Source organism: Nycticebus coucang, chromosome 10, assembly GCF_027406575.1.
Source record: "Nycticebus coucang isolate mNycCou1 chromosome 10, mNycCou1.pri, whole genome shotgun sequence".
NCBI classification, from domain to species: Eukaryota; Metazoa; Chordata; class Mammalia; order Primates; family Lorisidae; genus Nycticebus; species Nycticebus coucang.
In genome coordinates, this window is record NC_069789.1 from 113536517 (window position 1) to 113559811 (window position 23295).

Genomic DNA, 23295 nt, shown 5'->3' on the forward strand with positions numbered 1-23295 from the left:
ATTTTAAAAGAGTGAAGTTATTTTCTTTAATTTGGTTTATTCTTTGGATCCTAGTCATGATCTAATCTGTCCTTTTTATCTTCTGATAGACTCAAGTGTTTAGGACTTTTTTTTTTTTTTTTGAGAGACTCACTTTGACGCCTTTGGTAGTGCTATAGCATCAATAGCTTACAGCAACCTCAGGCTCTTGGGATAAAGTGATTCTCTTGCCTTAGCCTCCTGAGAAGCTGGGACTACAGGCACCCACCACAACACCCACCCATTAGCCAGGGTTGCATTCTTGCTCAGGCTGGTCTTGAACTTGGGAGCTCAAGCTATCTACCCATCTTGGCCTCCCAGAGTGCTAGGATTACAGGCATGAGCCACCTTGCCTGGCTGTGTAGTGTGGATTGTGAGGTGGCAAGACTCCTACAGCCCAGAGTGTGGATTGTGAGATGGCAAGACCCCCACAGCCCTGGAGGTGTGTTCAAGGAACAGCCTCCAACTGCTTCTCCCTTCTTAAAACAGCAATACTCGTTTTTCTTTGCTCCCACTGCCAGAAGTCACATAGCTTCTGTATAGTTTTCTATCTTTTGCCTAAAAGCACATACCCTTCTGTCCTTGAAGTTAATCTTTATCCCACGTACTATCACTTCCCCTCAACCTTGTAAGATGAAAATATTCCCACTCGCTTTCCCTGCTGATTTACAATGTTAGTATAAGCAAACTTGTTTAGATACTATATAAAGCAAGCTGTCCACACAGTTAGGTGCTGGCTGCAGTCATCAGCTGTGCCAGACCTCCCAATCGCATCCTGATCTCCTGTGTGACCTGTCTTTTATGTGTCTTATTTTCTTCATTCCCCACCATTCCCACTTTGGTACATTTACTCTTCACGCTGGTTCACAAAAGGTGGCACCTGACCAGGGACCAAAGTATGGGATAGTAGGTGCACACAGGTGAGGGAATCCCCTGTGAGAAGGAAAGTGAAACTGCACAATTTGTAAGTAAATTTGTTTTCGGGGGAAATCATCATCAGGAGTAACAAATTATGAAACAGGCTCAAAGGAGCAAGAACTCTTCATTCTAATGCTTAAGTCTATGTTAAAAACCTGTGGCTGGCATATTCATGTCACCCAAATAGATGGTTTCTTCACTTTATTCAAGAAGTTTGTCCTTGGTTCCCTGAGGAAGGCACTGCTAATACCACTACCTGGCACAGAGTAGGGGAGAAACTGTGTTCTTATACAGCCAACAGACCTTCTAATGTTCCTATTGATGCTTTCTCACTTTGGGGACTAGTCACGCACGGACGATTTGATCTGAATTATGAACAGAAGGGTCCTCCTTTTCACATGGTAAGTGTTTCCCCTTCTACTCTGGCAGAAAGACCTTAGTATGATAAACCCCTTCCCTTTGAATGTCAACAAGAATTGCAGAATGAAGAACAAAAGTATGAAGAGGAGCATTCCTCTTCTGTTTCAGATGAAGACCCTGATCCCTCTGGGCTATTGGTTATGGGTGGACTTCATGTCTCCCCTCCATCTAAGTCTGCCATGTGACCCCCACCCCCTTTTCTAAATTTCTACTATCACCTCCTCCTTTGTTCTGTCTAGACATTCCAAGTCAACTGACCTTGGAACAAGCTCATATACAAAGAAATTCTTTAGATGACTTTTCCTGTTTTCCAGTTACTGAAACTGTTGATCAACAAGGCAATGGAGCTCACCAGCATCAGCCTTTCTTTTAAAACCCTCAGAGAACTGAAACAGGCTTGCACAGTGTGGTCCAACTGCTCCATTGACTCTTGCCTTAGTGGATATTTTGTCTAATAATGCTTCCCCTCCTAATGATTGGAAGTCTGTTGCAAAAGTATGTCTTTCTGGTGGTGATTACTTATTATGGAAATCAGACTGGGCTGATCCTGCTGGATATCAGGCAGAACATACTCAGCAACAAAATATCCCTTTCAACTGCAGATGTTCTTCTGGGAGAAGTACCTCAAGCCTCTATGGCAGCTCAATTAAATTATCCTCCTGAAGCCTACCAACAAATTACTCGATTAGCATTACAAGCTTGGAGGAAGTTGCCTAACTCCAGCATTAAAACTAAAGAATTAAGTAAGATTAGACAGGGGCCTGATGAACCTTAACAAGATTTTATCTCTTGCCTTTTATAGGCAGTTGGTCACCTTGTCCTTGATGAAGTAGGGATGATTCCTGTTAAACAACTAACATGAAAATGCTAATTCAGCTTGTCAATCCACTCTTCCTCTGTACAGAAAGAAAGGAAACTTTTCTGATTATATTAGAATTTGTGCTGACATAGGACCTTCTTATATCCAAGGTCTGACTATGGCCACGGTTTTAAAAGATGCAGGCTTTGATACCTAAATATCACCATTTTAAACCATGCAATAGTCAACATCAAAGCAGAGGCTGTTTCTTTGTGAGCAGTCCACTCTTTCATTAAAAATTATCCAGTAACAGCTTCTATAGCTGCTACCAATCAGTCTTCAGCTAATTTTCGCCATGCCTCTGCTCAAGCCCTTTCAACCTTGTGCCCTCAGTGTCATCATGGCAAACACTGCACTAGTGAGTGCAGATGTAAATCTGATGCTAATGGACATTCCATTTCAAGAAACAGACTATGGCACCAACCCCAGCCCTGGCAAACAATAGGGACAATGTTCTTTCACCCACAACAAATTCTGCCACCCCTGCAAGCTCAAGCAGATCCGCTGCAATCTCCCAACCGTCCAGAGTAATCAAGGACGGTGCAGGACTGGACCTCAGTCCCTCCACCAGATACATATTAACACCTAAAATGGGTCCACAAGCCATTCCTTCTGGCACATTTGGACCTCTTCCAAACAATACAGTTGGTCTCCTTTTAGGGCGCAGTAGTATGCCTATGGAAGATTTGTTTTGCCAGGAGTGATTGACTCTGACTATATGGGAGAGATTAAAGTCATGGCTCATACCACTCAGAACATTGTTGCCATTTCTCCTGATATGAAAATTGCTCAGCTTTTACTTCTCCCTTTCATCCCACTGATTCTATTTTGTCACCTCACCCTAGAGGTGCTACAGATTTTAGTTCTTCAGATCATGCTTATTGGCGTCAACAAATTAGTTGACACCAATCCTAAATAAAATTGTACCCTGCAGAAAAACTTCCAACACTAGAGGACTCTCACTGGGAATTACAAGTACTCTCCCCCACCAACTTAACAATCACCAGAATACTTCATGTCCAATTTCCCAGTGAATGTGTAACATTCCTTACCTATTTTTTCCTTTTCCAGGATGAGAAAGCCTGGTTACAGAGTCTCATCAATCACCCTCAGAGTGCCATGACGTCATAGCTCACAGCAACCTCAAACTCTTGGGTTTAAGCCTCCTGAGTAGCTGGACTGCAGGCACCCACCACAATGCCCTGCTATTTATTTTTAGAGAAAAAGTCTCAATCTTGTTCCGGCTGGTCTCAAATCTATGAGCTAAGGCAATCCACCTGCTTCAGCCTCCCAGAGTGCTAGGAGTACAGGCATGAGCCACTGCATCTAGCCGTGCCTTCTTTTTCTTTATCCATATTTTGAGTTCAAGCTTCATAAGGTAACCGCATCCTGTTCAAATTTTGAAACTATGTACTTCTCCAAAAGTAAGAATAACAAATCAAAGCTCATTAAAATCACAAACTTCAGTGAAACCCTTAATGTCCAAATCTTCCTGATATTATGATTGTACCCCCTTTCTGCTTAGTTTCTTTTGAACTCTCTGTACTTAACTGACAGTTACATTTTAAAATTTGCACACATTAAGATTAAAACTGGGGCTCGGCGCCTGTAGTTCAGTGGTTATGGAAGGGCCTGCTAAACGACAACTGCAACAAAAAATAGCCTGGCGTTGTGGAGGTGCCTGTAGTCCCAGCTACTTTGGAGGCTGAGGCAAGAGAATGGCTTAAGCCCAAGAGTTTGAGGTTGCTGTGAGCTGTGACACAACAGCACTCTACCAAGGGTGACACAGTGAAACTCTGTCTCAAAAAAAAAAAAAAAAAAAATTAAAGGGTGGCACCTGTGGCTCAAAGGAGTAGGGCACCAGTCCCATATACCAGAGGTGGCGGGTTCAAACCTGTCAAAAACTGCAAATAAATAAATAAATAAAATTTAAAAATAAAATTTGGCCTCTACTGTGACAATTCCCATTTCTCCTTGTATTTTAAGTGCAAACTAACATATACATGAACTTTAGCATCAAGTAGTAAGGACACAATTTGTTATGACCTTATCAGTTTTGAATTAGAATCGCACCATTTCATATAAAGGAAACTAAGTATACTGCTGCACTTTTAAGTTTTCAAAATCATGTTTAAAGATTGCATTACTGTTTTTTTTAAAACTGAGTTAAAAAAGACTAAAACATTCTTTCAAAAGAGGTATCTAAATATGTTCCTCATTTTGTATATGGTCTTAGATTTTGTAACCAATAATAAAATAAAATAAAAAACAGAATGATAAAATAAATGTACTGACTCTCCCCAGGAAAAATCAAGCACATGGTCTGAAGAATTTCCTGCTTACATTATTCATTATATACATGACATTTTGCCCACCCACCCTGATTCTTTTATTCTGACCATTATTCTCACCCAATTACAGGACTCCCTGACCACCTTTGGTTATGTACAGCCGCTCCATCCCTCATCAAAACTTACTACAGGAGGCTCAGCGCCTGTAGCTCAGTGGCTAGGGTGCCAGCCACATACACTGGGGCTGGTGGGTTTGAATCCAGCCTGGCCCTGCCAAACAACAGTGACAACTACAACAACAACAACAAAAAATAGCTGGGCATTGTGGCAAGTGCCTGTAGTCCCAGCTATTTGGGAGGCTGAGGCAAAAGAATCGCTTAAGCCCAAGAGTTTGAGGTTGCTGTGAGCTGAAATGCCACGGCACTCTACTGAGGGTGACATAGTGAAACTGTCTCAGAAACAACAACAAAATTTACCACAGTAGACTTAAAACCCCCCTTATAACATTCTTAAAGGACCAGCTAACCTTTTCCTCTTCTTGTTCCTCAACACCCACTGCAATAAAAGCTCTTACCAAGGCTGACCATGTGTTGCAAAGAGCACAACTCATATTGACCCTGTTTTCCTGTATCTACTAATTTTTCCTACTTCTCATATGCCTACTGCTTTGTTCTTGAGACTTCTTGGGTCCTTTAGAATGAGTACATTTGAGCACAACACCAAAATGGGTTTTATCTCCATATTATGAAATGCTGGCTGCCTTTACTCTCAAAGAACGGTGCCGTACTCTTAAACTTCAACTGAATACATTATAAATGGGAGAGGTATACCCCAATGCACCTCATAATCTTCTTTCTCATGCTCTTTTTAAATTTTTTAAATGTTGATATCCAGGGGCACACAGCAGTAGAGAAATTTCGGAATGCACCTACTTTTAAACATTCTGAAGTCTATGGAAGGACCCTCTGGTAGTTGGCAAGGGCCTGAACCTGGTCTAATATGTGGGAGAAGACATGTTTGTGTGTTTCCTAGAACAGCTGACAGCCCTTGTTGGCTCCCTGAATGATGGTTTAGACATGGACCCAGAAGACCTTCCAGTGCCACCAATAAAGAAGCTGAGATTGATACCCCAAATGATCTACTGCCAAGCCAAGATGTCCAAGAAGATGAAGCCTCTGACATGGGGACAACTGAAGAAACTGACCAATGAAGGAAACTGATCCTGTGCAATGTTGTGGCCAGTCACCCCTGGAAAGCTTTTCACAGTTATGATAGCTATTGTTTCTTGTTATTCTTTTGCAGAGTCAGAGTCAAGCAACTCTTCCAACTAAAATCATTTGTTCACAAATTGGCACTAAGAAATCAAAAGGGAGATGTGGATTTTGAGGTGGCAAGACCCCCCACAGCCTGGGAGGCTTGTTCAAGGAACAGCCTCCAACTGCTTCTCCTCCCTTCTTAAAACAGCAATAGTCCTTTCTCCTTGCTCTCTCTGCCAGAAGTCACATAGCTTTTATATATTTAAAGCACATAGCCTTCTGGCCTTAAGGTTAACCTTTACCCCAGATATTATTACTTCCCCTTAATCTTGTAAGATGAAAATATTCCCACTGGCTTTCCCTGCTGATTTGCAACATTGTTAGTATAAGCAAACTTGTTTAGATACTATATAAAGAAAGCTGTCCACACAGTTAGGTGCTGGCTGCAGTCATCAGTTGTGCCAGACCTCCCAGTTGCATCCTGATCTCTTGTGTGATCTTTGTCTTCTATGTGTCTTATTTTCTTCATTTTCCCACCACTCCCACTTTGGTACAATTACTCTTCGTGCTGGTTCGTGAAACCTGGCCTTGTCTAGGACTTTTTAAGAAAAGCTTTTAGAGTAATACCAATTGTTAGAATTTCTTTCCAGTAGTGTAGCCCCTTTCCTATAGAGACGATTTTGACTGACTAACCATTGGGTCAATCATGCGTTGTCATTCACCTTCCAAATCTACATATAATTGATTTCTATGTTGTTATGTGCTAGGGAATACACAATTATCTACAAACTATCAGGGAATTTAAAATCTGCGTAGAGATAAGACACGGACATTTTAAAAAAAGTATTCATATCCTATTTTATGTAAGTAAAATTGTGTCTTTTCCCCTTCTCACTCCAAATAATAATGTCCCTTTAACAAGAAATTATCAGACACTTTGATCCTCATACTGTATGTCCCTTTCAACTAACACAGGTATATACATTTGTTGGAAGGTAAAACTGCTATATGCATATAATATAGCTTTAAAAAGTTCTGGCTCAAAATTTTGTTCATCAATGCCATCACCTACAGTTCTTATAAAGGGAATAAATTAGGGAAAACATTTGAGTGTCATGTATACCAACAATAAAACAAACCATGGGATTAGGGTGAAAACTAACTTATAAGGTAACAGCATAGCTGATTGGTTATCCATGAACTTTGAACTTCATTCCTCTAGGGCAGTATTTTTAAGTTCAAACACATTAAAACATGTTGTGCTATGTTACAGAATTAAATATATTCATAGTTTCCTTTTGAAGGATTTCAGAGCCTAAAATAATAAATTTAGTAATCAAAGCAAAACATGAGCTAATCATAATATGGTCTTGTCTGAAAGTAGAAGATTCATGCCAAAAGTGGGGAAGAGTGCATTATGTTATAAATTTAACCAATGATACGAAACACAGACAACCTCTTATTATTATTTTTTGAAACAGAGTCTCACTGTCATCCAGGCTACAGTGCCATGGCCTCAGTCTAGCTCACAGAAAAAGAAACCTCAAACTCTTAGACTGAAGAGATCCTCTTGCCTCAGCCTCCTGAGCAGCTGGAACTACAGGCATGCCCTATAACACCCAGCTAGTTTATTTTTAGTGGAGACAGAGTCTCCCTCTTGCTCAGGCTGGTCTCAAACTTCTGAGTTCAAGCAATTCACCCACCGTGGCCTCTCAGAGTACTAGGATTACAGGCATGAGCAGCTACACCCAGTTGACAACCTCCTTTTAACTAAGGAGTCAATTACATACCAACTAGGAGTTTGATTCAAGGTATACTGTCCTACAATACAATTCCTGTTTATTACTTGCTATATAATGATGTTACATTTATGCAGAAATCTTTAACACATTCACTGTCATAGGGCTTGTTCCATGTGTTCTCTCTTAGTTTGAAGATGTTAGTGTTTCAGTTTTATTTCCATATGATTTCATCTCACACTTGATGAGGCAGAATGTACTAGTGCCAACCCTGCCACATTCATGGCCTACAAGTCTTCCAACAGTTTGTCTCCTGCATCAATTTTCTAACACCTACTGAGGTCTTGTATGTCTCAGCAAAGACTTTTCCTTTCCATGATCATTATATTTCTACCAACTATGAGTTCACTGATGATGTGTAATTATAATCACTGAAGACAGACTCTAGATAGATAGGGTCTATCTTCCCATAAAGACTTTTCCAGTCTCTGCATTCACACTATTTTGCTCTCATTTTATATGCTTATTAGCCTCATAATCATAAGCTAGGTTTTACTCACAAGTTTTCTACCTTGAATGTATCAACATTTTTTCCTGTGTGTTTTTCGTGACATAAAGTATGATGTAATTGATCACTAAAAGCACTACCACATTCAATGCATTCATAAGATTTCTCCTCTGTGCAAATTCTGTTGTTTGCTGAGGGCAAATATCTGGCAACTGGCTGTCCCACAATGGCTACACTGCTATCAGTCTGGAACTCACTGTTATTTAATGAAGTCTGAGCAGTCACAGAAGGCATCTGCGCAGTCACCATGTTAGCAGGATTTTTATCCTGAATAAGATCACTTGTACATGATGAGCTGTGACTCTCTGAGACTTCCAACTTGACTGAAGCTACACATTTCTCTCTTGCATGCAGCATTCCTTTATGATAAACAAGGCATGATAAGTGTGAGAAAGCTTTCCCACAGTAAGAGCATCCATAGGGTCTCTCTCCTGTATGAGTTCTCCGATGTCTATTAAGGCATGACTTATCTCTAAAAGCTTTCCCACAGTCATTGCATGTATAGGGTTTCTCGCCTGTATGAATTCTCTGATGGTTAATGAGACCAGACTTATGTGAGCAGGATTTTCCACACTCAGTACATACAAAGGGAGTCTTTCCTGTGTGAAATCTCTGATGAGATATTAAGCATGTCTTCTGACTGAAACCTTTTCCACAATCATTGCATACATAGGGTTTCTCTCCAGTATGAGTACGCTGATGTATAAGGAGATTGCCTTTTTGGATGAAGCCTTTTCCACATTCATTGCAAATATAAGGTTTCTCTCCAGTATGAGTTCGCTGATGTACAATGAGATTGCCCTTCTGAATGAAGCCTTTCCCACAATCACTGCATATATATGATTTCTCCCCTGTATGAGTTTTCTGATGTGCATTGAGCTGTGATTTCCAACGGAATGCTTTGTCACATTCAGTGCATTCATAGGGTTTCACTCCTGTATGGGTTCTCTGATGTTCAATAAGCCTGGACTTTCTAGAGAATGCTTTCTCACACAGACTGCATTCATGAGGTTTCTCTCCTGTATGAACTCTCTGATGATTAATGAGCCGAGACTTTTTAATGAAGCCTTTTCCACAATCATTGCATACATAGGGTTTCTCTCCAGTGTGAATTTTCTGATGTGCAATGAGCTGTGATTTCCAACGGAATGCTTTGTTGCATTCAGTGCATTCATACTGTTTCTCTCGTATATGAGTTTTCTGGTGTTCAGTGAGTCTGGATTTTCTGGAGAAAGCTTTCCCACATTTACTGCATCCATGAGGCTTCTCTCCTGTATGAACTCTCTGATGATCAATGAGGCGAGACTTTTTGAGGAAGGCCTTCCCACAGTCATTGCATATATGAGGCTTATCTATCTTTTCAGTTCTCTGATGCTTAATGAGTTGTGAATTTATATTCATAAAATTTCCACACTGAGGCAATTTCATTTCATTATGAAATTGCTCACACTTGTCATGGAGGAAGGATTGCTCATCTCTATTAAGCTCAATAGAATTCTTGATTTCACAGTTTATGTTCAGGTTGATTAAACTTAAATTTGATTTTAAAATTTTCTCATGTAAGTCAAATGTGTCATGATTTTGCCTTAAAGGAATATTATGTTTTCTCTGTTGAAGGATGTTTCCAAATGCACTATTGTGCTCCACTCTATTCAGATATCTTTGGTTTTGTGAGTGTACCTGTAGATGACTGTCAACTTTCTTGATTTCTAGGAATGAAGAGAATAATAAATCTTTCCATGAGCATAGAACAGAATAAAACTCTCTGGCAAATGGCTTTGTGTAGGCTGGCTTCTTATTGACCACACTATTATGTCAGTTTAAAACTCTAAGAAGATTATGTTCACTGTCACTTGGACAAGGATAAAACACAATTTAAACAAAGAAAACAAAACATAAAACAAACCAGTATATAAACATTAGCTCATTCAAAATAAATAAATACTGGTTTGGCTGCTTTCTAAATGTGAACACATAAAGGATGCTGAACAATAAAATTAATTTGCTGTTAGCATTGGACCATAGAAGTTGTACCATTATTTGTTTCAAAATGATGAGGGGCATATTCATACAAATAAGGATACACAAATCATTACTAAATTATGACTATGGATCAAGCATCATGCTGATGGTGGTGACATTCCTTGAAACTAAGGTGTTGGCAAAAATAAAAAAATTTATATTCCTTATTTTCTTTTTTTTTTTTGTAGAGACAGAGTCTCACTGTACTGCCCTCGGGTAGAGTGCCGTGGCGTCACACGGCTCACAGCAACCTCTTAACTCTTGGGCTTACGCGATTCTCTTGCCTCAGCCTCCCGAGCAGCTGGGACTACAGGCGCCCGCCACAACGCCCGGCTATTTTTTGGTTGCAGTTTGGCCGGGGCTGGGTTTGAACCCGCCACCCTCGGCATATGGGGCTGGCGCCCTACTCACTGAGCCACAGGCGCCGCCATATATTCCTTATTTTCTGTGAGCAGACACTCTAGATTGAGAAAAACTGAACAAGGAAGCAATGAAAGAAGGTAGATAAAAATTATGGAAAGCGGTTTGAGGGAGTAGTGGAGAAGGAAGAGGAAGAGATCCAGATACAACGTTAAGAAAGGAAAAACATAGCTGGGCGTTGTGGCAGGCTCCTGTACTCCCAGCTACTTGGGAGGCTGAGGCAAAAAAAATCACTTAAGGTCAGGAGTTTGAGGCTGCTGTGAGCTATGATGCCAGGGCACTCTACGCAGGGCAACAAGTGAGACCCCATCTCAAAAAAAAAAAAAAAAAAAAAAAGGAAAGAAAGGAAAAACAAGTCACAGTCAGGATCATACCTAATTCTATAAATACCATGTTTTTTCCTCTATAGCATATACCTATGATAAAGTTTACTTTCTAAATTAAGGACTGTAAGAGACTAACAATAACTACTAATGAAATACAACAATTGTAACAACATGCCAGCATCATACTCTTGCATTTTGGAGACATTAAGTAAAACAAGGGTTACAGAATACAAGCACTGTGATACAACAGTTAGATCTGATATCCAAGATGGCTACTAAGTGACTAAACATGTAGGCAACATATACAGTGTCCTCGGACAGTATAAAATTTCATCCTGCTTCTCAAAGTGGTGTGCAGTTTAAAATTTATAAATTGTTTATTTCTGGAATTTTTCCACTAATCTAACAGTATCATGTAGAAGAAATGAAAACGATGTGTATAATTAACAATTCCATAATGCAATTATGCAAAGTAGGCATGAGGTTTAATGATCTAGTTTGGGCTCGAAACAGAGAATGAGAAAATATTTTTTTTTTTTTTGTAGAGACAGAGTCTCACTTCACCGTCTTTGGTAGAGTGCCATGATGTCCAGGACTCACAGCAACCTCTAGCTCTTGGGCTTCCGAGATTCTCCTGCCTCAGCCCCCTGAGCAACTGGGACTACAGGCGCCCGCCACAACACCTGGCTATTTTTTTGGTTGCAGTTCAGCCGGGGCTGGGTTTGAACCGGCTACCCTCGGTATATGGGGCTGGCGCCCCACTCACTGAGCCACAGGTGCCACCTCAGAAAATTTTTTTTAAATGCTGTTCAAAGAGAATGAGAAATTAAAAAAAAAAAAAAGCACACAAATAAAAGAAACAACCAGAAAAGGAAACACTTTAAATAAGAGAGCAGAGGAGGTAGGAAAGATTTGAGGTAACTCCACAGTGGCCAGGGTAGACTCAAGGAATTAACATGGAAGTAGGTAAAATATATGGTACAACCATATATTTGAGTTTTGTTTGGATGTGTCTAACCTTTTTTTTACAGAGACTCATTATGTCACCCTCAGTAGAGTGCCATGGTGTGTCATAGCTCACAGCAACCTCAAACTCTTGGGCTTGTGCAGTTCTCTTGCCTCAGCCTCCCAGGTAGCTGGGACTATAGGCGCCTGCCACAATGCCCAGTTATTTTTTGTTGTTGTTGTAGTTGCTATTGTTGTTTGGCAGGCCCAGGCCGGGTTCGAACTCACCAGTCCTGAGCTACAGGGGCCGAGCCAAGTTCTGTCTAACTTTCTAATGAAAGTTAGAAAATATTAAGGGTGATGTCAACCTAAGAATCTCCACAGAGAGAGAAGCTCACGTCATTAAAATGAAGGAAAAAAAATTTTTTTTTAAATTTTTTTATTGTTGCAGTTTGACCAGGGTTGGTCTTGAACTCACCACCCTCAGTATATGGGGCCAGCACCCTACTCACTGAGCCACAGGCACCACCCAGAATGAAGGAAAAATTTTAAAGGATATGAGAAGAGAGCAAAAATATGGAAAATAGAACCATTGGAGGACCTCAGAGTAGGGGAAAAGAGAGCTAAAGAAATAGATATCTGCAAAGCAACAAAGTGACTTTGGGGAAATAAGAGTCCAAGATGGGGGTGGATATTAGGAAAGGAAAGCAACATAATCAAAAGGTGCAGGAAGGTGCAGTCATCAGAAGACAAGATCTCTCTTTAAAAAGGAACATGGAAGTGGAATCTCACAGCAAGATAAGTAGAAATAACAGTCAGGGAAGCTCTGATGGGAGAAAAATGGTGAGACCTGAGAATCCTAAAAAACCTTGAGGAAAAAAAAAATTAAGTTTAGCTGAAATAAACAGTGATGAAATCCAAGACATGATAAAGAGGTAGACATTCAACACCTATAAGAAAAACAGTTATGTGGGGAGAGGAATGGGTGGAGTGGCTGAGATGCTTCTGAAGGACCAGCATGTGACTTGCTCTGCCACCCTCCTTGCTGGCTCTCACCAACTCACCTGGATAGATTTGACTGTGGATTTCATCTGTTACTGTCCATAGTTCTCCTTGTTCCAACTTGGAGAATGCATCTGGCTTGCTGGCTTGATATCCTGTTCACGGGAAATGACAGAAGACTCAGGCTCATAGAATTAAGCTGTGGTCTATCTATATGGGAGAATGTTCTATTTCAGGAACTAAATAATTTATGTGCCTGCAAAGCAAAGGCTTTTCTCTCCAAAGGGGGCACCTTCTTACTCTTATCTGGGACCATAAAGGGGTTTTTAAAAACTACTACTTCAGAGCACCACAGGCCCACCAAAGCTTTCACAAGCTAAGGAAGGAAAGTCCACTGACAGGCTTCCCTTGAGTGACATGGGGCAGTTGTCCTTACCCACTGACACCAGGTTACTGTAGTTCTCCAACATTACGTCCCAGTACAGGTCCTTCTGAGTGGGACCTAGGAGCTGCCACTCCTCCCAGGTGAACTCCAGAGCAACATCTTCCAGGGTCAATGATTCCTATAAGAACAAGATCCTGTTTAATATGGAGTATTTCTCTTTTATTGCTATGGAATACAAAAGACCTTGTTCTGCTCATTTTCTCCATATAGGCTGCATCTACATACCTAGGTGCTATGATTTAAAAAATAAATATATTGTGATAGAAGCAAAATCCATCTCCAAAATCCATCTATATTTGAAATCCATCTCTAGTAATATATTCTTTTTTTTGTTTTAGAGATAGAGTCTGACTTTGTTGCCCTTGGTAGAGTGCCGTGGTGTCACAGCTCACAGCAACCTCCAGCTCTCGGGCTTAAGCTATTCTCTTGCCTCAGCCTCCCGAGCAGCTGGAACCACAGGCCCCCACCACAACGCCCAGCTATTTTTTTTTTTGTTGTAGTTTGGTCGGGGCCAGGTTTGAACCCGCCACCCTTGGTATATGGGGCTGTCACCCTATTCACTGAGCCACAGGTGCTGCCCTCTAGCAAAATATTCTGTAATTGTACAGTTATTCATCAGTTAATAAAATCATAAATTCCTGTAAGAACCAATCATTTAATCCTCTTGCTAATACTCTTTTTCTTATTTCTTAGTACTTACCTGCCAGGTACTAAATATCAAGATAAATAAAGCATATTCCTACATTCCCCATGAATCTTCATGCTCAGTATCAGAATTAAAGATGAAGAAACTCTAGACACCATAATAGCAAGTTTTTATACACTAGGAAGAATAAAAGAATCTTTTAAAAATACATCCAAGGAACAAGAGAATATTTACATATATATAATTATTTTTTTTTTTTAGAGACAGAGTCCCATTTTATTGCCCTTGGTAGAGTGCCGTGGCATCACAGCTCACAGCAACCTCCAACTCCTGGGCTTAAATGATTCTCTTGCCTTAGCCTCCCGGATAGCTGGGACTACAGATGCCTGACAGAACGCCCCACTATTTTCTTGTTGCAGTTTGACTGGGGCCAGGTTCAAACCCGCCACCCTTGGGGCCAGCACCCTACCCACTGAGCCACAGGAGCCGCCCGAACAAGAGAATATTAAGTATTGTTAAGAGTTGGGTGTGGTGCCTCACAACTGTAATCCTAGCACTCTGGGAGGTTGAGACAGGTGGATTGCTTGAGCACAGGAGTTTAAGACCAGCCTAAGCAAGAGTGAGACCCTGTCTCTACTAAAAATAGAATAATTAACTAGGTGTGGTGGTGAGCACCTGTAGTCCCAGTTACTCAGGAGGCTGAGGCAAGAGGATTGCTTAAGCCCCAAAATTTGAGATTGTTGTGAGCTACAATGCCATTACACTCTACCCAGGGCAACAGAGTGAGACTCTGTCTCTAAAAAAACAAAAACAAAAACAGTACTATTAAGACAGACTAAAGGCAGTGCCCGTAGCTCAGTGGGTAGGGTGCCGGCCACATATATCAGGGCTGGTGGGTTCAAACCCAGCCCTGGCCTACTAAGACAACAATGATAACTGTTAACAACAACAACAACAAAATAGCCAGGCATCGTGATGGATGCCTGTAGTCCCAGCTGCTTGGGAGGCTGAGGCAAGAGAATAGCTTAAGCTCAAAAGTTTGAGGTTGCTATGAGCTGTGACACCACGGCACTCTACCCTGGGCGACAGCTTAAGACTCTGTCTCAAAAAAAAAAAAAAAAAAAAAGATAAAACACTTCTGTAAGATATATATGCACATATGGATATATATACACACATATATACACACACACAGAGTCATGCATAGCTTAACAACAGGGATGTGTTCTGAAAAATATGTCATTAGGCAATTATATCATTGTGCAAACATCACAGAGGGCACTTACATATCTAGATGGTACAGCCTGCTACACACCTAGGCTGTGTGGTAGAGACTATTGCTCCCAGGCTACAAAGCTGTACAGCAGTTACTGTACTGAATACTACAGGCCACTATAAGACAATGGTAAGTACTTGTATATGTAAGCATATCTAGATACATAAAAGGTATGGCATACCACTGGTATAAAAGATAAAATGATACACTTGTATAGGGCACTTACCATGAATGCAGCTTACAGGACTGAAGTTGCTCTGAGTGAGCTGAACAGTGAATGCAAAGGCCTAGGACATTACTGTTTACTACTATAAACTTTATAAACATTTTACACATGGTTTATACCAAATTTATTTTATTTTATTTTATTTCAGATTGATGTGCGGGTACAAACAACTAGGTCACAATGTTTGTTTTGTTAGAGTCCCTGTTGTAGTTGTGTCCCGCACCCAGGAGGTATTCCATGTACCCTTACATTGTGCCCACTAAGTGAGAACACACCAGTCCTCTTCCCGTTTCCTCTTTCCTCCTCCCTGCACCTTGAACTGAATTGAGGTTTTCCTCTTGTGTGGGCACATATTAGTTTGTTTACTGGATTCACATTAGTATTGCGAACGTTGAATACTTGCATTTTCCATTCTTGTGATACTTTACTAAGAAGAATGTGTTTCAACTCAATCCAGGTTAATACAAAAGATGCAAGGTCTCCATCTTTTTTATGGCTGAATAGCATTCCATTGTATACATATACCACAGTTTAATAATTCATTCCTGGGTTGATGACCATTTAGGTTGTTTCTACATTTTGGCACTTGTAAATTGAGCTATGATAAACAATCTAGTGTAAATGTTCTTATGGTAAAATGATTTTTTTTCTTCTGGGTAGATGCCTAGTAAAGGGACTGTAGAATCAAATGGAGGGTCTATTTTGAATTCTTTGAAGATTCTCCACACTTCTTTCCAAAGAGGCTGTATTAGTTTGCAGTCCCACAACAGTGTAAAGTGTTCCCTTCTCTCCACATCTGTGCCAGCATCTGCAGCTTTGCAACTTTGTGATGTGTGCTATTCTCACTGGGGTTAGGTGATATCTCACTAACTTTACTTTTTTTTAGAGACAAAGTTTCACTTTGTCACCCTTGGTAGAGTGCTGTGGCATCACAGCTCACAGCAACCTCCAGCTCTTGGGCTTAGGTGATTCTCTTGCTTCAGCCTCCTGAGTAGCTGGGACTACAGGCACCCTCCACAATGCCTGGCTATTTTTTGGTTATAGTTGCCATTGTTGTTTGGTGGGCCCGAGCTGGATTCAAATCTGCCAGCTCTGGTGTATGTGGCTGGCGCCTTAGCCACTTGAGCTACAGGCACCAAGCCTAACTTTACTTTTTTTTTTGCAGTTTCTGGCTGGGCTGGGTTTGAACCAGCCACCTCCAGCATATGGGGCCAGCGCTCTACCCCTTTGAGCCACAGGGGCAAGTTCTAAAGCAAACCCTATGGATCACAACCACCATAACCTTACCAGACAAAAGAACTTACAACTCCCTACTGCCAAATCTGTACTCAAATGTCAGGTCAGCTATCTATTCACATAGGACCTTAGAAATGCAATCTTTTCATTTTCCTTGGCCATTTAGATCTTATTCCTAAATTTACCCTAACAGCCATAAGTCTGAATCTATGGGTCATCTTGCTATGGCCCCATGAAGAACTGTATCTACTGAGTTCCTTTGGTCTCTTCCCAATGGGCCTCTGAAGACCCTTTCTTTGGCATTTATGAGAGGGCTACAGTTAAAGACACCACCTATCCATATCACCTCTAGGAAGAACCACCCCCAAAATGTCCTGACACTCAAGTGCCATGAAATAGTGACACCTCAAAGGAACTGGTGTGCTTTCTCCTCACTTAGTATGTATCCTGTGACCATCATGATTCTCTGGTTGTGATGACTGCAGAGATATCATAGATGGAAACTGGCAGTTAATATAATCCACGGATACCACAGTCACACATTACATCCCAACAATAATCACTGAGTGTGTATTACGTTGTTTTTACTTAATAACACTTCTGATACTGAATGCATGGGATTCCCCTCAGATCAGCCCCCTAGATTCTCCAACACCAAATAGGCATCCAACAATTCAATTCAATTCTGACACCAACTCTTGGAATGAGTGAAGACCCCACAGGTTAAGGGCTCAGTCCTGTAAGACCAACCGCACCTCAGACAACAGTTGTGGGGTCCCCATGTCACTCATACTTCTGCCAACCACACTACAAATTTGGGATTCTCACAACACACACTCAGGTTCAGTAATTCATCAGAACAGCTCACAGAACTCATGAAAGCACTTTACTATCATCAATGATAAAGGAAACAAGTTAGGAACACCCAAATGAGAGAGAGATACGCAGGGCAGGGCAGGGTAGGGTGAGAGGACGGCACAGACATCCATGCACACACCACCCGCCCTGCATCTCAACATGTTCACCACCCCAGAAGTTCTCCAAACCCTATTGTTTTTTACATAGGCATGATCAATTACATTGTCGGCCACTGGTGACTGAACTCAATCTCCAGTCCCTTCCCTGGAAGAGGCTGGGGGTATGGATTAAAGTTTCATGCTTCTAATCAAGGCTTGATTTATTCTTGCCACCAGCCTTCAGCCTGAAGCTATCTAGGGGTCCACCAAGAGTTACCTCATTAGAATAAAAGAGGCTGGGCGGCGCCTGTGGCTCAGTCGGTAGGACGCTGGCCCCATATACCGAAGGTGGCGGGTTCAAACCCGGCCCCAGCCAAACTGCAACCAAAAAATGGCCGGGCGTTGTGGCGGGCGCCTGTAGTCCCAGCTACTCGGGAGGCTGAGGCAAGAGAATCGCTTAAGCCCAGGAGTTGGAGGTTGCTGTGAGCTGTGTGAGGCCACGGCACTCTACTGAGGGCCATAAAGTGAGACTCTGTCTCTAAAAAAAAAAAAAAAAAAAAAAAAGAATAAAAGAGGCTCCCATCATCCTTCTCACTCAGGAAATTCCAAGGGTTTTAGGAGTTCTATACCAAAAACTAGGGACAACCACCAAATATTTCTATGACTCTGTATCTATGAACAAGGTATGTGTATTCCTGATCCTACTTCATCTAGATATTAAACTTAAGAGTCTACATTTATTTCTGCACAAATACTGCTTTACCAATTTATACTTTCCCATTTAATTCAATTGATATTTAAAGTTCTCCAGAAATCAATCCCATAATGAAAGAAAGAATAAAACTTGTAAACAAAAGTTACCTGGGCCTTGATCATTTTATTCTATTACTGGCAAATGGCCAGTAACTAGGAAGCTGTGTCCGTAGTCTCTTCTTGAATTGTACTAATTTCTTATTAGAAATCTTAGTCTATAGTAATGGTGTCCCTACGAATGATGATACTGAAGTCCTGAAACCTCCTCTTTTCCTTCACTTGATGTACCTTCCTCCTGGTGCCGGGACCTGTTGGCTGAAGAGTAAATTCACTTTGAGTGGGCATCTCCTCTGAATCTAGGTGCTACCACCACTGCTGTGCATGCACCTTAACTCAAGGTCAGCTCTAACTGCCCCTGTATTTGGGGCCCCAGAACCTTTTATAACCTGGGATTATAAAACATAAGATTTTAGGTGTACAGGTATTATGTCTTTCTTCTGTGAAGAAGTGAGGGTGACTGTGACAGGGGAATGAGAAAGGAGAACCAGAATAATATGATGCCACAACACCACTTAGCAGCTAGGTCTGTTCACTAGAAGCAGAGTATCATTCTCAGAATACACATATGTACCATATATAAAGCCATAAAGAAAATTTCCACAAATTCTTAAGCACCATTACCAAACACATCATGTTCACTAATCATTGTTGTACGAAAGAAACAATGAAAGAAAGTCAATAGAAATTAAAATACATAAAATAAGACTATATATTATTTTGGAGTATGTATAGAAAACTAGTTCAAAAGAATGGTTATCTTTGCAGAAGAAAGAAGTGAGATGGAATAGAGATTATAACTAAATTTGGACTTATATCAGTTTATTTCTTTCTAAAAAGTATCAACAACAGGGCAGGCATGATGGCTCATGCCTATAATTCCAACACATTAGGGAACCATGGCTAGAGAATTACTTGAGACCAGGAGTTCAAAACCAGAAAGATCCAGTTTCTACAGAAATAAAAATTAGCCAGGCATGGTGGTGCTCACACCTGTAGTCCCAGCTACTTAGGAAGCTCAGGCAGGAGGATCACTTGAGCCCAGGAGTTTGAGGCTGCAGTGAACTATGATAAGGACACTGTACTCCAGCCAAGGTAACACAGCAAGACCTAGACTCAAAAAAAAAAAAAAAAAAAAAAAAAACACACAAACAAACACAAGACTAAGTCCATTATGGAAATTCCCATTGAACAAAAATGGCAGAGTAGGTAGGTCCAAGGGCCCATCCCTCCACAGAAACATTGAAAAAAACAACCAAAACTGAAACAAAAACTGTCAAAAAAATTGTTTGTCAGATGTCTGAAAAACAATCAGGCTCAGCACCCGTGCTCAGTGGTTAGGGTGCCGGCCACATACACGGAGGCTGGCAGGTTCCAACTGGGCCTGGGCCTGCTAAACAATGATAACTGCAACAAAAAAATAGCCTGGTGTTGTGGTGAACACCTGTAGTCCCAGCTACTTTGGAGGCTGAGGCAAGAGAATCGCTCAAGCCCAAGAGTTTGAGGTTGCTGTGAGCTATGACGCCATGGCACTCTACCAAGGGCGACATAATGAGACTCTGTCTCAAAAAAAGAAAAGAAAGAAAGAAAAAGAAAACAATCAAAGATTTACAGCAACAGAGTGAATGTTAAGTCAAAATAAAAGGCAATGTGAGAATGGCAGAAAAGCTCTGCGCCATTGTTTTTATTTGCCCAGCTCAGTGGTGGTCTTGAAGATCGCAGCCAGTATTCTTAATGTGGTATTCTGGAGGGAACAGAGCAGATGTTATTCAGGAAGAAGAATGTGTGTCTGCTGTAACCTGCCAACATCATACCTGAGGGACCTATACAAGGTGCTCATTCCTGTCTCACCTGCTTTGGAACTTCAGTTACATAATTTGCTCTTGTACATTTTATATTAAAAGTTATAAATGTGCCCTTCACCCATGGTATGTGCATTGTATCAGTTAGGTGTGAGTTTACCCAACCCCTTCTCCCCCCTTCCACCTACTCTATGTAACCAAAACATGTGTACCCCTGTGATATTCTGAAATGAAAAAAATTTTTATGTAAACATTACATGTACTTAGTGATTCCAATCTAATGGTTGCTTCTTGATGGTATACGATTACAGAAATCGTTTACAATTTTTTTTTTTTAAAGACAGAGCTCTGTTGCCCTATGGAATGCCATGGTGTCATAGCTCACAGCAACCTCAAACTCCTGACCTCAAGGGGTCCTCTGGCCTCAGCCTCCCCAATAGCTGGGACTATAGGTGCCTGTCACAATGCTGGGCTACTTTTTCTATTATTGGTAGAGATGAGGTCTTGTTCTTGCTCAGGCTGGTCTCCAACTCCTGAGCTCAAGCTATCTACTGGCCTCAGCCTTTCAGAGTGCTAGAATTACAGGCTAAAAACTAATTTTAAACAAAAAAATTTATAATACGTTTACCATGTGAACATTCATTATATAAAATTAAGTAAGGCAAATAATACAAATGTTTCAAAAGTTCATTTGAATTGCGAAAATCAAACAGAAAAATGAAAATTAAAATTGAAATACACCAAAATGTTATCAGAAGTCATCATCGGGAGGCCAGTGTAACGGGTCAAGCCTGTAATTATAGCATTCTGAGAGGTCAAGGTGGGTAGACTGCCTGAACTCTGGGGTTTGAGACTAACCTTAACAAGAGTGAGACCCATTTCTACTAAAAATAGAAAAATTAGCTAGCAGGGTGGCAGGTGCCTATAGTTCCAACTATTCCGGAGGCTGAGGCAATAAGATAGCTGGAGCCCATGAGTTTGTGGTTGCTGTGAGTATGACACCAATGCCCTCTACCCAGGGCTACAGAGTGAGACTCTGCCAAAAAAAAGAAAAAAAGAAAGTCATTGATACAGGACAAGTGGCATCCCAGCCAGCTTGTGGAGCTGGGGAGTGGGGACCAGCTGCCTCCGCCTTAACTGTGTTGGTACAGCAGCGGAACCAGCAGGCTGGAGGGTAGGGAGGGGGACCCCATTTCCTAGGACTGGGAATGAAAGGGACTGTAGCCATTCATTCACTACCCAGACATGTCCCAGACAGGATGTCCCACATGTCTGGGTCATGTCTGTTTAGGTCCAGACAAGCTGTTCCAGACATGCTAAATGTTAACTACTCAGCCCAGCTAAATGTAACTACCCAGGGCTCCATGCCACTATATATACCCCTAGACAAATAGCCCAGAGACAGACAGACAGAGAGATAGAGAGCTTTTTTCTCCTGACTTGGGTTTTCTCTCTCTGCCAGGAGCTCTGGTGCTTCTACATTCTTTTCTGTAAATAAATCCTGTCTTACCACTGATCTGTGGTCCACGGATTCATTCTTTGAATCACCGAGACCAAGAACTTACTATAGAGTGAAATTCCAGTATCATCACCATTGGGGAACACATTTGGAGGTAACAGAGATGTTATTTTACTCGTGACAGAAAGAATCTAAAAAGAAATATTTACCTGCGTGTGTATGCAGATAGTGAACTTGCAGGAAGGACAATATCCTTATCTTTAATAGACACCTTACCTTTCTAGATTTTATTAATCCTGATCTTCCAAAAGATTTCCTATGTACGGAGACAAGAAAGGGAAAAATGTGAGAAGGAGATTTGTAAACTAGTCCTTGCAGAGAAAATATTAAGGGGATATGTAAAGTTTGAACCTCAACACACACACCAACCTGGGGCCCTGAATCTGTCTCCCAACGACAGGCACATCTATTCCTCCCTGAACACTGGCCACGCTCCCTTGGTCACAATCCCGAAACCTGGACCCGAGTTGACTGACCATGATGAGCCCACGCTCCTCTTTCACTGACCCACGTATCAAATCCAGAATCCAAACCAGATACTGTGCCGGGCACCCTGGCTCACACCTGTAATCCTAGCACTCTGGGAGGCCAAGATGGGTAGATAGCTTGAGCTCCCAAGTTCGAGACCAGCCTGAGAAAAACAGAGACCCCATCTCTACTAAAAATAGAAAAACTGAGGCAAGAGGATCGCTTGAACCCAAGAGTTAGAGGTTGCTGTGAGCTATGATGACGCCACTGGCATTCTACCCAGTGTGACAGCTTGAGACTCTGTCTCCAAACAAACAAACAAAAAACCAACCCACATACTACTTTCACTGACGAAACCACTCCCCACTCCAATCCTCAATTACTGAGCCCTACAGACAGACCGACCCTGACCACAGAGTTTCCCTCGTCGATCTCACAGGCCCTTTTAATCACTGACCACCGGAATCCCTCACGACTGACTCCTAAGGCACCGCAACCACCCACACACTGCGGTCACACACTCCCACTGCCTCTGCTCCCCCGACAACCCCACAGCTCCACGGAGACCCGACACCCTGTTCCCGACTCACACACAAACCTGATTTCTTTTTCGTGAAGCCTCCGGGATCTCAGAGCCTACACTTCGGCGAATTCTTCCACTTCTGGACCCTCTCCCAGCCTCCCAGCCGGCCTACGGCGGCCGAAGAGGACCCGAAGCGTTTGTACCGAGAACAGACGACAGGACTTCCGGGTTTTCTTTGCTGGGGTAATAGGTCCGTGGCCACCTCGTCAGGGATCCCGAGGCGGACATCTTTCCATCCTGGACGTACCTAAAGCAGAGTGGCCGTTTCTGCCCAAGTAGTCAGGGGATAGTTCGGAAAAGTCAGGAAACACCGAAACCACCTTATTTCTTGGCACCTTAATTCCCCTGCCGCAGGTTACGTTAATTCTCAGAGGCTCGAGGTTACACAAAGAACGGGCTTTGTCCCTCTCGCGGGCAGGGGAGAAAAGATTCTTTTTGCCCAAGATTTGGAAAGGACAAACTGGGCGCAGCCATCTTACAAGTCAGGTGTCCGTACAAATGTAAACCCTTTGTCCGGGGAGGAAAAAGAGCAAACAGGCCCTCA

General features: G+C 41.7%; 1 protein-coding gene across 4 annotated transcripts; it reads right to left on the bottom strand.

Annotated features, from left to right (window-relative positions):
• Positions 1 to 268: 268 nt before the first annotated feature.
• Positions 269 to 23071, bottom strand: ZNF613 (zinc finger protein 613). 4 transcript variants are annotated; one of them, XM_053604564.1, is made up of 6 exons: positions 22767 to 23071; positions 21917 to 21956; positions 18431 to 18637; positions 13221 to 13347; positions 12847 to 12939; positions 269 to 9778 (listed from the first exon to the last, which is right to left on the bottom strand). In XM_053604564.1, exons 3-6 carry the CDS (start codon positions 18443 to 18445, stop codon positions 8058 to 8060), a joined length of 1956 nt encoding a protein of 651 aa, XP_053460539.1. In that variant the 5' UTR covers positions 18446 to 18637; positions 21917 to 21956; positions 22767 to 23071; the 3' UTR covers positions 269 to 8057. The 4 variants fall into 4 exon arrangements, with proteins under 4 accessions (XP_053460539.1, XP_053460540.1, XP_053460541.1 ...); XM_053604565.1 differs by having other exon boundaries at positions 21850 to 21956; XM_053604566.1 differs by lacking the exon at positions 21917 to 21956.
• Between the last annotated feature and the right edge of the window lie 224 nt (positions 23072 to 23295).

Coding starts and splice junctions, on each gene's coding strand:
- ZNF613 (XM_053604566.1), bottom strand. Junction 12,940..13,220: donor CAGTAACCTGGTGTCAGTGG/GTAAGGACAACT, acceptor TCCCGTGAACAG/GATATCAAGCCAGCAAGCCA. Junction 9,779..12,846: donor CCACAGTCAAATCTATCCAG/GTGAGTTGGTGA, acceptor CTTCATTCCTAG/AAATCAAGAAAGTTGACAGT.